The sequence below is a fragment of the Sparus aurata genome, chromosome 6, assembly GCF_900880675.1.
Source record: "Sparus aurata chromosome 6, fSpaAur1.1, whole genome shotgun sequence".
Classification (NCBI taxonomy): domain Eukaryota; kingdom Metazoa; phylum Chordata; class Actinopteri; order Spariformes; family Sparidae; genus Sparus; species Sparus aurata.
In genome coordinates this window covers 28,231,589-28,247,650 of record NC_044192.1, presented here as the reverse complement: position 1 = coordinate 28,247,650, position 16,062 = coordinate 28,231,589, and the positions used below count along the sequence as shown (strand labels likewise).

At 40.8% G+C, this 16,062-nt stretch overlaps 1 protein-coding gene across 1 annotated transcript; it reads right to left on the bottom strand.

Moving 5' to 3' along the window:
* Nucleotides 1-1,194: 1,194 nt before the first annotated feature.
* Nucleotides 1,195-7,658, bottom strand: kbtbd8 (kelch repeat and BTB (POZ) domain containing 8). Its single transcript, XM_030421361.1, has 5 exons — nucleotides 7,643-7,658; nucleotides 5,890-6,097; nucleotides 5,458-5,764; nucleotides 4,480-5,299; nucleotides 1,195-4,353 (listed from the first exon to the last, which is right to left on the bottom strand). The coding sequence occupies exons 1-5, from the start codon at nucleotides 7,656-7,658 to the stop codon at nucleotides 3,890-3,892; spliced, it is 1,815 nt and encodes a 604-aa protein (XP_030277221.1). The 3' UTR covers nucleotides 1,195-3,889.
* Between the last annotated feature and the right edge of the window lie 8,404 nt (nucleotides 7,659-16,062).

Genomic DNA, 16,062 nt, shown 5'->3' with positions numbered 1-16,062 from the left:
TAAATCAGATTTTTTGTTTTTTCATCAAGATCCATGCATTATTTACTGTAATGAAAACATTTATTTTTTTGTTTTTTTTTTAAGATTAAAATAAAAAACATGCCCCAGTTCACAATGTTAAAGAAAGTGAGAATACAATTCCTGGATCCTCCCTTTATCTGTATCAGCACCAAATCTAATGGGGTCTATTCTGGGCCTGGATCCATCCTCCATCCAATTTCATGGAAATCCTTTCAGTAGATTGGGCACAGATGAAAACATAAAGAACTATATTTATTACATAAAATGAACACAGAAAAGTGATCTGGGCTATCATGTCTCCAGTCATAAGTCTTTCATTTCCAGGTCAGATCACAAGTCATTTGTTTTCTGTCACACACCACAAAAGTGTGTCGACTTGTTGACTTGTCAACACCCAACAAAACCTTTTCATGGCAGACATTATGACAAAAAAAAGTGGAATTTATACCATTAATGCTGTTTTTTGTGACATTTAGACAAGTTAATTCCTGGGTTCTCGCAGGGAACATTAAAAAAGGGTCATTACAACACTGTATCTGGCTTCGACTGTGGTGACCCAACATATCTATGTCATATGACTTCTGACGAAGAGATGCCTCCAGAAAATGAAAGGACACCCTTCACAGAGTGAGCCAATGACTTATTTTATTATCGTCACGGTGTTCTTTTCTCTATGTCTTTGTGGAAAGCTCGTTTGCAGTGTAATTGCAGTTTAATCAGCAAAAGTTTGGTCCCACTATCATCAGCCCTGTCAATCATTTGGGGAAAGAAGACTGTTGTTAAACTACTCTGATGTGTGATCTTTAATTTTCCAGAGTAATTTTATCCTCAGTCATACGATGACCCAACATATCGGGTTCTAGTGTTTCTCCATGTGTCTCAAATAGTCTTAAATACAGCTGTCACCACAGTCTGCCACCAAAAGAAAGATTCAGTGACGTAATGACAGTTCCTCTTATTTTAGGTTCTTGGTGTGTGAGCATGCACAATACCAGAACACAAACATGGCCTACTGGGACACCCTACATTAACGTTCACACCTGAGCTTCTCCTGCTTTGACGTGTGTCAAAATGTCTGCCGTGAAAAGAGTCTGCTCATGTCCTGTGACTGCCTACTGACAGGAGTGTGACAAAAACAGTAGCATGCATGCTAATGAAGAATAAATGAATGAATTTCACCTTTAATAGTTTTATTTTTCAAATTATGTGCAATGTGAATTTCACAGTTGAGCTCAACCACCACTATAACCCAAAACAGACAAACCAGCGAAGTAAAAGGAGGAAAATGCACAAAGAACACAATGTAATAGCACCCGTGAGCGATGCATGTAGATGACCAAGATGAGCTATGTATCGCAGCCCAAAGGCCACTAAATCTGAACATTGAGAGCTGTTCTTTTTTTCTTTTAAATTGTAGCTTGTTGTATTACATGACTGGTGTTTGAAACATGACGTAACAATGTAGTTACTTGATCTGTAATGCTTAGTTTCGGTGAGGTGTTACAAAGAAATACTACTGTACAACAGAGGAGAAAATAAATCAAAATGTATCACTCGTGTGGGTAATCATTTTTTTTTTTTACAGAGCAGGATTACTCTACCATAACTAAATAGGTAATTACATAAAGAAAAGGGGAAAAAAAAACAGCCACTGGAGACAACAAAAAGAAAATCACATCTATTTTTTTTTCAAGTTATAAAAGAAACTGAAGAGAAGTTTAAAAAACTGTGCAAGTACAGCAAACCTATAGTACAGTATATTACACATAACAAAATCATTTAAATACAGTACTGTGTATCAGTAGAAATCCTGAGAGTTCTCCGTTCCTGGTTCTCAAATGGCCGTCTGTAGACAGGTGGATGAAGCTCAAACCTTCTCTCACGCTCGATGAGGATTGTTTTGAGGGCATTATCCAAGATGGGTCAATTCAAAATAAGCTCAAAGTCAACAGTGGATCTTCTCTTGGAGAAGTTATATCCTCAAGTCTATGCTGAATGTGACTCTTCTGGTGTTCATTTTCTGTGTAAATCTCTTGATGATTGCTGAGTGGTTCATAAAACCTTTCGCATAATATAGAGGGGCACTCTTCGTCAAGATAAGATACAAGGGAGATGTGTAGTGCAAAGATGACACAGGAACCTGCATGAGGAAATTGACGGCACTGAAAATGTCACACTTTCACAGGGAACGCCACTCAGTGGTGGTATTAATTCTTCTATACAAGATTGTCAAAAAAAAAAAAAAGAACAAAAGAAAAAGCAGCACCAACATATTGCGTCCTCTGTGTGATGGTGTGTAAAGACGGATTCATGGCTGTTGGATGAATTAGCACACAATCCGGGCCACCCTCGCACGTTTGTATAGTCCGCTTGTTCTGGAGGGTGCTTCGGAAAAGTTTGCAGTTGAGGACTGCTGAAGTGGAGAGTGATTCAGTGCAACGCTGAGTAAGACTTTTCAGATATTCTTCGTCAGGGGGAACAGTTTTTTTTTTTTTTAAATCCTGATGCCCCACTTCAAGCCACAGGCACATTGGCATCCGAAATGATCTGCACTAAATTACGATTCACTTCAAGCCTGCACCCATGCAACAGCCACACAATCATTATTGGAACTACCTTGATTTTCACTAGCAGAGACAAGCACACAAAACACTTAATGCACTTTCACTAAGGTAATATAATGTAATATAGCCTAATCACAGTTCCATGACTTATTGCTACCACAAAATTATTTTCAATGTCCAGATCAACTATGACAAGACCTCAAATGCTTTTTGGCATTTAAGAGGAAGGCTCTTTCAACCTTTTTCAATTATAATCCAGAGTCAAAAAACAACCTCAAGAGAGCTCAATGCTGAGCTGAGCTTTTCACACTGTTGCTTCATCAACACAATGGCCTGAAATGTCCCTTTTCTCCTAATCAAATAGATCTGAAGTTTCTGAGGTAAGCCTGTTAGTTGGTCTGAACGTTCCACTTAGTGTTGCCACAAATTTGACTCCGTCCTTATTTCTCCAATGTGGAGAGTGAGTTATCTAACATTTCACTTAAGTTGTCTTCGCAATGTGACACAAAATGGATGCCAACTGAAAAGAGCGGGAGGCACGAGCCTTCCCACGCAACTGAAATCTCAAACTAAACTTAAAAATAGCTCGGAAGCCACACATAGTGTATTGTTTGACACACTGACACATGTGAGGGAAGAGAGGGCTGTAGAAAATATCATACAAGCTTCAAGCTTCAAAAAACACTATGGTAATGTAAATCACAAGCACACTTCAAATTAAAACTGTTCTATAAAATAAGCTGAAGAGAGACTTGAGCACAGAATAGAAAAAAAAATACCAAACACACAAACCTCAGAGCCAGCAACCTACTAATGAGCTAGGTACTCATCTTACCCGTATGAATATATAGTTTATATAGTTATTTATATATATAGATTTTCACTTTATGCTGACATGTAGCATCCATATCTCCAGAGGGCACTTTTATCCTGCCAATACCCTCATTCGCATGCTTATCATTTGTAAAAATCATTAACTATAATACGTTTTTAAAACAAAAATAGAACAACATGGCTCAACAACAAGCAAAAAATAGGATAATTGCACTTATGATTCATTGTACGGTTTTGTTAAACAAGCATCAGTGTGGGTAGCTGGTGCCGTCTGGAAAGAAAGAAAAAAAAATACTGCAATCTTTGAAAGCACCCCCGTTTTGATCATGTTAAACCAAAGTTTGAACGACTTAAGACTTAACCAAAAATGGTCCTTGTGGTGCAAACCTAAGGTAACACCAGGCACAGGGCAGGCAGGACCACGCTTACTCCCCTCTGCCTCATAGATTGGGTTCACAATACCAGCTACCTCAAAGCACTTTCTGTAGACACTGTGGGTAAAGTTTGGCCACCGCACATTCAAAATGGCGACCCAGATCCCAGAGGCGGTCAGGTGTCTCATAGACTTTGGTCCATACGTCTGCATCGTCGTCATACTGGTAAAGGGAGTTCTTGCGGCTGGTACGAAACACGAGCTCCTCAACCATGACCTGTGTTGCTCGCACAAACAGGTGTAGCTTGCCTTGCAGCAGCATGGCCTTAATATACGGGCTTGTGGCTTGGTCAAAGGGCAGATCTTTCTTCCGACTCCATGTGTTCTTCTCGATGTCGTAGACCTCCACAGTGAAGGTGCGCTGGTGGTTCCTGCAGATGCCAGCGATGTAGTAGATGCAGTTTTTATACAAGGCAGCCAGACCCTGACTTCGAGGGACGCTCATCGGGGCAAGATGACTCCAATAGTCCTTACGGGGATCAAAGCAGAAGAAGTATTCTCCTGCAGGGGGAAAAATATTATTGTTACTGACAGCAGTGGTGAATTAATAACAAATACAACATTATCGAGGTCATCTTCAGTCCACTGTTGAGATGGCTTAGTGTCACTTAACCATCATAAGCTCACCTTGGAGGACATAGATGCGATCCCTGTACTCCACAGCACTGTGAAACTCCATGGCCACTGGCATAGGACTGACTGCTGTCCAACAGTTGTCCCGGGCATCATAGCACTCTACTGACTTTAATGCATTTCGCCCGTCACCTTCATATACTCTGCCTCCCAGTGCATAAAGCTTCCCACAGCAGTGACTTAGCCTGCAGCCTATCCTCGCTCTGAGCAGAGGTGCGCGTGGAAGCCATCGATTGCCCGCGTGTTCATACTGCCAGAAGTCGCTCTCTGCGCGATGGTCTATGGACACCTCACTGTTGCTCGGTCTGTAACCTCCAGCAATGAAGATGTCATTCTCTGAGGACACCAAGATGCCAACCTCCCGGAGATCATTAGGTGGTTTGCAGAGCTTAAACACCCGTCCCGTGGCTGTGTCCAGACAAGGCACCGTCTGCTTCTTCCCTGAGTGTTTGTGAGCTGCGTCAAAGCAGATGACCATCTCAGAAGCAGTCATACCCAGGCGTTGTGGGCAACCATTGGAGCCAGTGAGGCGGGCTTTGGCCTCAGAAGGGTCCTTAGACAGGGACAGGGCACAAGCGAAGGGGGCAGGTATCCGACCGAGGAAGGCCTCATCCAGCAAGGGCAGGCGGATGCACTGGGAAAAAACCTCAGGTAGGTGGGCCTCACGGCCAGACAGGTCATGCTCCAGCCAGCGGACAATGCTCTCATAGACATGTTCTTCTTTCTCCACGTTGAGGTCATCATTGTTCAAAATGCTGACAAGCTGCTCCTTGGTCATCTGGAGGAACTCTTGCTCCCATGACACACACAAGAACTAGCACAAAAACAGCAAAAACAAAACAGTCTTACAAGACCATAGTAAAACAATGTCTTCGAAAAACAAGAAAAAGGTCTAAAATAGCAGCAAACATAATCATTAAATCACAATGCAATGAACTTTTAAGAATGGAACCTATTGCTCAAGTTACTGACCTTCTTGCGGATGTAGTCCTGAGAGCGTTCTCTCAGCTCCTGGTGTCCATAGGCATCAGCAAACATGTAGACCCCAATACAGTTCTGGGGGTCAAGCCTGCTGATCATGAACTGGGCACACTGATCCTGCAAGGCAGGAATCTGGAAAATGCTGGCTGCAGTGAACAGGGCCTGGACATTGGACTCAGAAAGCGTAACCCTGGATGTGTAGGCATAGTCTAGGACGAGGTGCATGGATTCAGATTCCACCCCAACAATTCTGACCTCACGCTGGCTGCTCTCTGTAAGGCCACTGGTGAACATGGACCTGGTGGTGATGACGGAGAAAGCATAAATATATTACTCAATTCTGCTGTAACGACTGCATTATGGTTTAATCTTGGTAAAACTGGACAAGGAAATTTGAGCTGAATATTATCACACATCAGTTACCTAAAATATGGGCTGATTGCTGCAAGGACATTTCGGTGACAGGAGAATGTCTTGCCATGGTCCACTTCTACGACGATATCTGTGAGCTGTGCTTCATCATACAAGGCTTTGAGCTGCTGAAGGATGTTACAGGCATGAACAGCATCTACCCCGTTGTAGTTGGTGCTCGGAGGTGTCCCATTTTGTACTTGTAACAGTTTCCCTACCTCTGAACAACACAGTACACAGAGAAAGAAACACATATCACCACAGCACCTTTTGAAATAATGTGTGCAGTAAAAAAGAGTTAAAGACTTGATGAGACTCCAATAAAACAAAATGAAATTAAAAGTGATTTCATAGAGGGTCATCAAAAACTAACTGTTAGCATTTGAAACCATGTTATTTTAAGTGTTCAGTCTAATGGAAACACACAATTAAGCACAGATTAGTGATGATGGATTGATGATGACATCATCAACGATGTCTGTATGATTAAATACGGACAATAATGATTACAAATATACATGTCAAAAATAAAACCCAAAAATATTTTACAAAGAAAAGTTAAGCACAGTAAATTAAAACTGCAAAGGTCACTGAATGTTCTTAAGTGGGATAGGTATATATTATATTCTGGTTTCAACAAAGATGTCACAAACTAAAATCTCATCTGGTATTAGAATTTACGTTGTATATGGGTCAAGACAATATTTGGCACAGTTATCATAGTGCACTTGTTTTTTCTACATGCATTTTTTTCCTGACTTAAGGCCAAAGTTTCTCATGTTTTCACAAACCGACTCAGGACATACGGATTACATATGGGCCTGTAAACTCGTGGGTCCAGTGGTGGTCCCCTTTAGTTGGTTTTACATAGTCAGCATGTCTCTTATCACACGTACTGTGGCAAGTTATACAAGTGGCACCCCAACTTCGTGCCTTCTGTAACCTATCGCTGTAGTCTTATATTCCCAGCTGCTAAGAAACACAAACTTTTCCAACAAATACACGAGGTGTGCGACGCTAACTCCTTGACAGGACAAAGGCTCGCGATGAGTGAATAGAGAACTACTGTCTCGCCAGGTGGTAAGCTAGCTTGCTAACATCTCACAACACTGCCCGGTGACTGCCGTACCCGAGTAGGTGGCTAATGCGGTTAGACTGAACGCCAACTTGAAGAATACAAACTAGTTCGTTGTCGAGCTGTGGTATGGTTCGTCCGAGTGTTTTGTTTTCACGAAGACAAGCAATGCTCGCGGTTACGCTGGCTAGTTGACGTGCAAGCTTAACTTTTAGCAGATAGCTAGTAGCCAAGCTAATGTTAGCAAGCGTTCTTTGACACAACATTACGAGATATTAAGGGCGATAAAACTCATCCCAGTCTTAACGTTCCTATCTGAGAGAAACATAACAGTATTTAGCAAAGACTGGTACAGTAATATTGGCCACGGTAACTATAACTACCACTTGTCTAACCTTTGTCTCTTGTCATAAACAAGTGTTTACACAATCAGCTGTGGGTAGCGAGCTAACCGGCCGAAAGTTAGCCAGACAGCTAACATTAGCTACACGGCGAGGCTAACGATAACCAACACTTTTGAGGAGTCGTTTAGAGCCTGACCCCTTTTAACACGAATGCAACATGTCATGACTCTTTCCATTAGTCTGTAATACCACACTCTGCGAACACATAAACACACGAATTGCAACTTTAAAAGGCGTCGTTTGAGTCTGATTACTATACAAAACAATGAAGATTTTTTTTGCTAACCTCCACTGGCAGCCATTCTCTCCGGTCTATCTCGGGGCAGACCGAGAAACGTCAGTGAGTGCACAGCGGAGCCCCGGAAACAAGGAACAGCCAATCGCAAGAGAAGCTCGCATCTCACAGCCAATCACGTTCCTGCCATCTGAAATAGGGGGAAAAAAAGTTGGTGGCTGTGTGAGGAAATTACTCTCAGCAAGGGAATTAAACACAACACTCCACGATCAACCAGAGAGTCAGAGCAGTCCACTGAAGCAGGTGTTGGGGGGTTTATTTTCTTTTCATTAATCCCTATATAGCCTGCTCATTTAGGCGAGGTAGGATAAACAAACTCGATAAATAATAAATAAAACAGCAGTTATTTGTGACAGCGTATTAAAAATGAAACTACTCTCACAAAGAATGTCAATCAAAATTACTATCCTATTAGTTGCTTTGTGATTTCCAGACAAGTCATTCGGTCAAAGTTTAAAGCATGACCCGAGTCCTTTTTTCTTGGGCGGGTCAAGTCCCATGTCAGGTCCCAAGTCACATCCCTTCCCCTTCCCAATATTCTGTCGTCTAACCTACAGTTCTCCATCTTCATAAGGAGAAAAAACAAGGTGCCAATACCTGTCGAATAATGACGTAACTCAAACATAATTTATGTTACCAGTTCAACAATGATGATGATGATGATGATGAAGAATTGTATTTTTGTCATAACTGAGTATCAGTTAAATAAATGCAATCGACAGAAAACAAATACATTTATTAAAGCTTATTTATTTCTTAATTTCTTCAATAAAATAATCCCTCCACGTAACTTTTTAAACAGGGAAAAATGGACAGCTGGACTATAAAAAGAGATAGTAATGAAAACATCAAATGAACACAAACAAGTCATGCGGGTCATCATGTCTAAGTCAAGTCCCGAGTCTTTAACTTCCAAGTCTAAGTCAAGTTATTTATTTTCTGTCAGTTCAAGTTACAAGTCCTCAAAACAGTGACTTGAGCTAGATCAATTCACTGTCTGTGGTGATTTCACTACGACTAATCACCCGTGGTCATTTGTGGTCTATTAACAATGATTTAACATCCCTTTCATATATGTACCGAGGGTGACTCATTATCGTAAAATTCAAATCTTAAGATCAGTAGATTTTTCAAATATTCAGATTGTTCTTGATACAGGTATGTGGTGAAACAAATGACAGACCACATCAAGAGGTTGATCATCAACTGATTCAGTTGTTAAGGAGAATGCTGCAATAGTATTTAGTGAAGCTCCAGAAATCTTTTGTAGCTTATGAAACTTCACATGACTGAGCATAGGCATGAGGGCGAGTAGATAATAACTGAATATTCATTTTTGGGGGAAATTATCCTTTGAATTTCTCACATAAACTATTGGTGCTGTATTCCAAAGATTGATTTAAAAAGTGCACTTTCCAAGATATCCTTTTTTTTATGTCCACATAAAATACATTTTCAAAAGCCTAACCTTATTTATACATTTATTCAACTTGTTAATTTGGTGTGTGAGCATTTCATGATAAGGCAATAAGACCATGCATTTAAAAGAAATTTCTATTTTGGCAGAAATGTTTTCATAATTCAGTTCAAAGAACCTCTTATTACATCTATTATTTATCACATAGCAGGCCATGGGCGTTAGATCAATTATGTTGGCTTGAAAGGGCCAGCAAACTTTACTGTATTTCACATCTTCAAAGTGAATAAATTGTGTTGAGGTGGGTTTATTCAGCCTGGTATCATAACCTTGTCTGGGAGGGTAAAATATTGAGTGTACTGACGGTAACAGTGGATGGAGAATGCCCTCTGGTCACACCAAGCCATTGAATATTTTTTTCCTTACTTTCTATTATGATAAATTTACATCCATTCCTTCTGTGAGAGAACTAGTGTAGAAATATGTTTCATATTTAGGTTATATTTCTAGTTTTATGTAACACAGCCTGTCATATAAATATAGTAATGATATTTTGTACTGGAAGTCTGAAATGGTTTGTCCACAGGAACTGTATTCTGTGACCACTCAGCCTGTCATTTGTGCTACGACAGATTTAGCTGAGTTTGCTAAGATCAAAATTGAGCAATACTGACAAACATCAACCCACCCAAACTACATTTAGTTTCCGACCACAGCCATGGTAGTTACAGAGGGCACGCCCAGCATGGCATCGCAAAAGTACGTTTTTAGGCCACCATTCAATCATAATGTCAGTTGTTTCAGTGCCACAGTATATCATCAGCGGGTCAATAATATACCATAGCATTACTCACTTTAACTAATGTACAGCAATTATTTCGTTTTAACATGAACACGTTAGCAGCATTAACAAATCTCTCTATCCAAAGGGAACATTTGAGATTAATTATTAATAATTGCTGGGGGAAACATGCATTTTTCATCTACTAATTAGGTCCAACTTGACTGTTTCATGTAAATTCTCTATTATTATGTTGATTGCATATTTCGGGCTCTTTACACAAACTGTCAGCAATAATGAGGAAGTGCCCTTTGCAGCGATGGCAGTTGATAATTCATAGCAATTTGAGCTTTCTATCAGAGTCCAGTCGGGAGTTTGTGCCACGACGGGTCTTTTGACATTCACAACATGTGGCAGCATCTGCATCCTCACGCTGTCAAGAGAAATGGATAATTGCTGCTCATTGAACACTACCATCGCCATGTAATTCCTATGTATGACTGTGCTGGCATTTAATATCCGCTGATTTTCATTTAAAATTAATTTATTTGTTGGAATAATTACACAAGGCTGTCTGATGATGTTAATGATTAGCATCACAAATTGTGTCTTTTGAATATCCAAAGCACCAGTCTGCTGCTGACGCTCACACATTTCACTGTGATATAAAGAGCGGAGGTCACGCCCCTTCCTGTTTGCCCAATGGGACCTTTATTCAGAAAAACTTTGTATGGTAGTGAATAGAGACAGACAAATCCTTTTTTAATCTAAAAGTGTGATAATTTTCAAAGTCAATAAAGTCGTAGAGCGTCACAAAATTATTGATATATCAGAATGTGAAAATACATACAATTATAAGGACTACGCAGCCTACCGTTCTGTTAGGTACGTCATCTCGTTGAACGCTCACCAAAACACGTAACTAAACATCTTGGAGCTGCTCCTGTATATTAGCAGTTCACAGAACTGACAAACTACCATTTCAGATAGTTATTGTTGTCAATATGATCAGATTATATGGGGCTTACATCTTTTGTAGTACCTTTTCTGAAACGAGTTGGTGGCCACGCTGGTGTTGGTGACGTGTGTTGAGCGAGATGATATAGTTTACTGAGCGGTTTAACACAAAACCACATGGCCACACACCACATTTTAATAACGACAATCGGAGACTATCTTGACTTGAAAACTTATCTTCTGAATTGATAAAACATTGTATATATGAGTCATGGCACAATTCAAGTGGAATCAAATAAAAAAAGTGTTTTTCTATGCAAAGTTTTTCCAAAATAAGGTCCCATGGGTTCCACAGGAAGGGGCATGACCTCGGTTCTCTATTTGTGTTGCTTCTTTCAAATATGGTGGATTAAAGCAATATCCTCTCAGTTGTGTGGAATCTCTGTCTGTCTGTCTGTCTGTGTGTGTGTGTGTGTATGCCTCAAATATCTCTGCGGATCAGGATCAGACTGACCTGAGAGTTTCAACATGGCTGCTGCGTGGTTCAAGGGTGTGCAACGTCGCATTTGTTTGGACTGCAATGATACCATTAATAAATTATTTCATAAATGTTTTACCATTTCAGCAATTATTATCCACCGGAGCCACCACAGTCACCTGCGCACCAGAGTCAATCACTGCAGAGCCCACCTTAGAAACAAGCAGATTTATACCTGCAGCACCGTGAGCTGGACCGGGATTTTGCCGGCGGTTCGGTCCCGTTCTGTTCTGTTCTGTGCGTCTAAACTGACTGTTGTGTATTAATGAGACTAAAAGAGTCCGGACCGAGTCTGTTCGGGTCTGAGGAGATCCGGAGATGCGCGGACAACAAAGTGGAATCGGAATCTGTGGATGTTCGTATGTAGCTAGCTGCTAGTTGCTAGCCAACCTACACGGCCCACCTTCCGAGGTAATGGACCGGACGCACCGGCACGTCCAAAACTGGACTTAGGGTAAATAATGTCCGCCACGCTTTTTCGCGAACATTGCCGTCACGTTTGCTTTGTGTCTGGTGCAGGAAGAAACGGTAAAAACGGGCTTTTGTCACGAAAGTGTCCAAGCAGCAAGTTTGGTTGTTGAGGAACAGGAAGTTGTGGGAGGGACGTAGGCGGATGAATGACAGGCAACGACGGTCGGTGTATAGACAGCGATATTGAGAGTTGAGAGATTTGTGACATTTAGCGTGTTTGGAGTGTGTAGTTAGTGTGTTATGTAGTGTTTGGTGTAGTGTGTTTAGTGTGTAGTGGAGTCGGTTTTTTGTTTAATTAAGCAAGACAATGAGGAGACTGCTGAATGAGCATTGCCTGCATTTAAATGTAAATAGTTACATAAAACTTTGTAATTTTTTTAAATGTATGCACATATTTAGCAAACAATTTATTTTTGCATTATAAGTAATAAAAAATGGTTTGTAAAATATATTTGTGGTTTTCACAGTAAAAAAATCGAACCTTTTCTACTCGGATTTTATGTTTTTTTTGTGATTTTAGGTCCATTGTGTTAATACAGTCTGTCAAAATAAAAAAACCTGTACAGTCACACATGTGAGGTTGTGCTGAAAATAATGACACCAAGTAAACAATTTTTAAGGTGAAATATAATGGCAAAATAAAAAGCCAATTAGGCTATATCTTGGAATATCGGATTTCACAACAAACCCAAATATCCCTGACGTCCCACCTTCAAACACAGCCTCATTTGGCCATCAATGAAAAAGCTCCTTAACCTCCCACTTTTCTATAGGAATATATTTTTCTTACAGGCAATGCACTAGTAAAGCTTAAAAAAATATGACTAATATGACAACATGTCATTTCCTTTACATGTTTTTCAACCCTGCCAACTCTTATTATATAAATGTAGTATAAAGAACTTAAAACTGGTTTCCAGTCAGTCTCAATTTAATACTGTTGCTGTATGACCTATACATTAACAAACAAATAAATGGATCTGACATATCCAGGCCAGATAAGTTAAATTAAAACTAATTTTTTAAGGCGAATGCTAAGGATGAATTGAGCGGTCTTGTAGCCTGAGACAAGTAGCTGCTCTGTAGTCTGTTGATACAGCACTGAAACAAAAAGGTTTCTTTATTCACCAATGTACAACATTTCAAACCCTTTTAGGTCTAAGGCGGACAAAAACTAAAATTCCCACAACTTCTTCTATTTATAGACGATGTAGCCAACCTGCTCTAGTGCTTATACTGTGCTTTAGCCAGACTTCCAGTTTCTACAGTTTCTTTCATTTTCAGCTTCTTCCAGTATCTCCACTTCAACTGACACTTTACTCAGATCTTCAATCACCACTTACACTTAAAGTGAAACTCTCGCCAAAAAGCAACCAAGGCTTTATTTGTGATTGAATATGAGTCAAACCTTTGTGTAAAAGCATAATTACGAGGAAAGAGGCACTGTTAGGTTTAACGTAGTTCCGTTTTCGGGCAAGCTAATTTTCAATGGAGTGCGGGGACACTGGTACGCTAGCATCAAAATCGCTATTTTTAAAACACTAAGGAGGCTCGACACAACATGAAACTTTGCTCGTAGTATCACCAGGGTCTCTACACATGAACACGAGCATTTAGAACATTATTTGTGTACACAGAGTTACTAAAAAGAAGGTTTTTGGACAACTCACGTTAGCAGTAGCATCCCCAGCGCGCCGCCATCATGGCAGACAAAAAGTGTCGACCCCCGAGTGCGACCTAACAGGAAGGCTTGAGGAGCACTCAACCAATACCCTCCTGCCTGTTAGGTCGCATTTGCAATTTTGTTGCTAGTGTACACAGCAGGATGCCTTTTGAAATCAATTTAAAAACCTGCCTGCTGGAGTACACATTCAATAACAGAAAATGTGACCGTCAACGACCTCTTGTATGGACTGCACAAGAGGTCCTGCATAGCGTGTGGTGGCGGCCTTCATTTTCGTGTTGCTTCTAGCAGTGAGCACATGTCCTAAATCTACGATATACAGTGCAAGTATTTAAACACGTTTTCTATTGCGTTGGCTCTGCCATTCACATACTGGATTGAAATTAAACAGGTGAATGGCTGAAAATTAGTTTAGAAAATCGTGAAAATGCAAGTACACATTTAATAACAGAAAATGTGACCGTCAACGACCTCTTGTATGGACTGCACAAGAGGTCCTGGTCACCCGCACTACTACTAGTTATGTTACAGCAGAGAATTGACAGCAGCACCAGCAGTTAGGCATTAGCAGTGTTTTCTGTGAAGAAGGTGCATTACCACTTGACAATTTGACAAAAGATATTTGCATGTACTCAGAGCCAACACCAGCAGCTGATCTTAGGCCCGCATTCCTACCTGGATTAATTTAAAGCAGTATTTGCTGCATGCATCGAGAGATTGTTGCAAACCTAAAGGTAGCGCTGTTACTACGGTTCAGCGCTGTGCTGGCTGGAAATGCACTCTAACACTGCGTAACACTGTAAAATGACAGGAGGAGAGACAGAAAAAAGTACAACTGCAATCTAAGCAATCGATTTCTTACTTTTTTTTCCATTTTCTTCCCGTTCAGCCACAGTGTGGCCTGTGAAATTGGGCCTAGCTACTGCTGAATGAGAGAAAAAGGCTTCCTGGGGTTGCTGTTATTTGATGATAGCTCTGGTTTCTGTTTACCCCTCCACAGATGTCCCTTTCTGATACACTGAAACTGATCACCTGATATCTGCACTTTTTACTTCATCCACATCTCGCACAGAATAGTCTGGTCACAGCTCTGTGAACGAGAAATGTATTATTATTATAGTGTGCATTCACAATTTGACAGTTTCAGGATGAAAGAACGCAAGAATGGCTGATAAAAGGTGTCTTTAGGCACATGGTGATGGGACAATGGATGGGATAATGTTTTGTTGTTCAGCTGCAGATCCAGAAACACTTTTTATTAGAAGAATATCTGTTATTATTAGGTCCTAAGGGACATAACTTTGTATATCCATCATTTTATGGTTGAAAAATATTTCATACATCTAAATTATTAATTGTGTTTACGAGTTTATGTGTGCGGTTCAAAGAAAGGGTTTACATCTGTAATAAGTGTTCTCATCTTCACTTTGAGGGTTCTCTCTTTAGTTGTGAGCCCATCTCCTATAATCTCTTGGGAAGATGGGAGAAAGACGGTGTGGGGGGTTAAACGGTGTAGTCCCAGGCTGGCAACAATTGAATTGCAGAACAGAAGAAGAAGAGGAGACGAGATGGGATGCATGAAGAGGAGGAGGCAGGGGGTGTAATTGTAGTTTAAATGTGTGTTTTTGTCAGAGATGGAGGTAATGGCTTATTATATGCTTCCGGGGGCCTGTGGAAGAATGCCTGCAGATGTTGTGAAGAGCCACGGGCTCCCCCATGCCACCACCCAGGAGGAGACAAATAGGAGCACTATGGGAGACGGCTGTAAATACAGACCTGAAGGGCCTTCTCCATGTTTAAAAAGTCCCTTTCTCGTTCTTTTCAACTGGCTTTCTTTCTCACTAACCCCACTGAGGAGCTGATGAGCAGATGGGCTGAGTCGCCCCAAAAGCACCTTAATTTCCACACAATCCCCTTGCAACTCAAACTGCTGACAAAGAAGTTTGCAAATGGTTTTTGTTTAGCTGCACAACTCCAAATTTGGAACAATTTTGTTTGTTTTTATGTGGATCTTCTTTTGTCAGAAAATCATGTATTTAGGCTTGGCTAGAAAGAGATATTTGACATGTTGCTAAATACATTTTTGTACACCTTTCACACCGGACAAAAACACACATTCAGACCAAATCAGGTGGTGTGACAAAGTGCTGCAGGTTTTTGCGGCGGTGTGGGAGTGTCCATGGTCTCCACAGTCCATGTGTGTGACGTGTTGGGAACCCCTTGGTGAGTTTTGCCGAAAGGAGAAGATGCTATGTTGTTTTGCTAGCATGCTGGTCCTACTAGTGTAACAATCCACTTTGGTTTCATTTATTTAGGCTGCCGGTCTGCTCACCAGCTTATGTGACTGGCCACCGCAGCGTGACGCCGTGCACCACTGCAGACTACCCTCATTAAAATGAATGGGCCTGCGTTTTTGCCGCACCACCTGATTTGTTCTTAAACCAGCCCTATAATCTGCCTTTTGTCTTCAGTGGGAAGGGATACTATGGGCATTCATTCCCAGGTTAAATGGCTCTGCAGTAGTCACGGGTGATTGTTGGAAACCCAAAATTTAGTTCCTTTT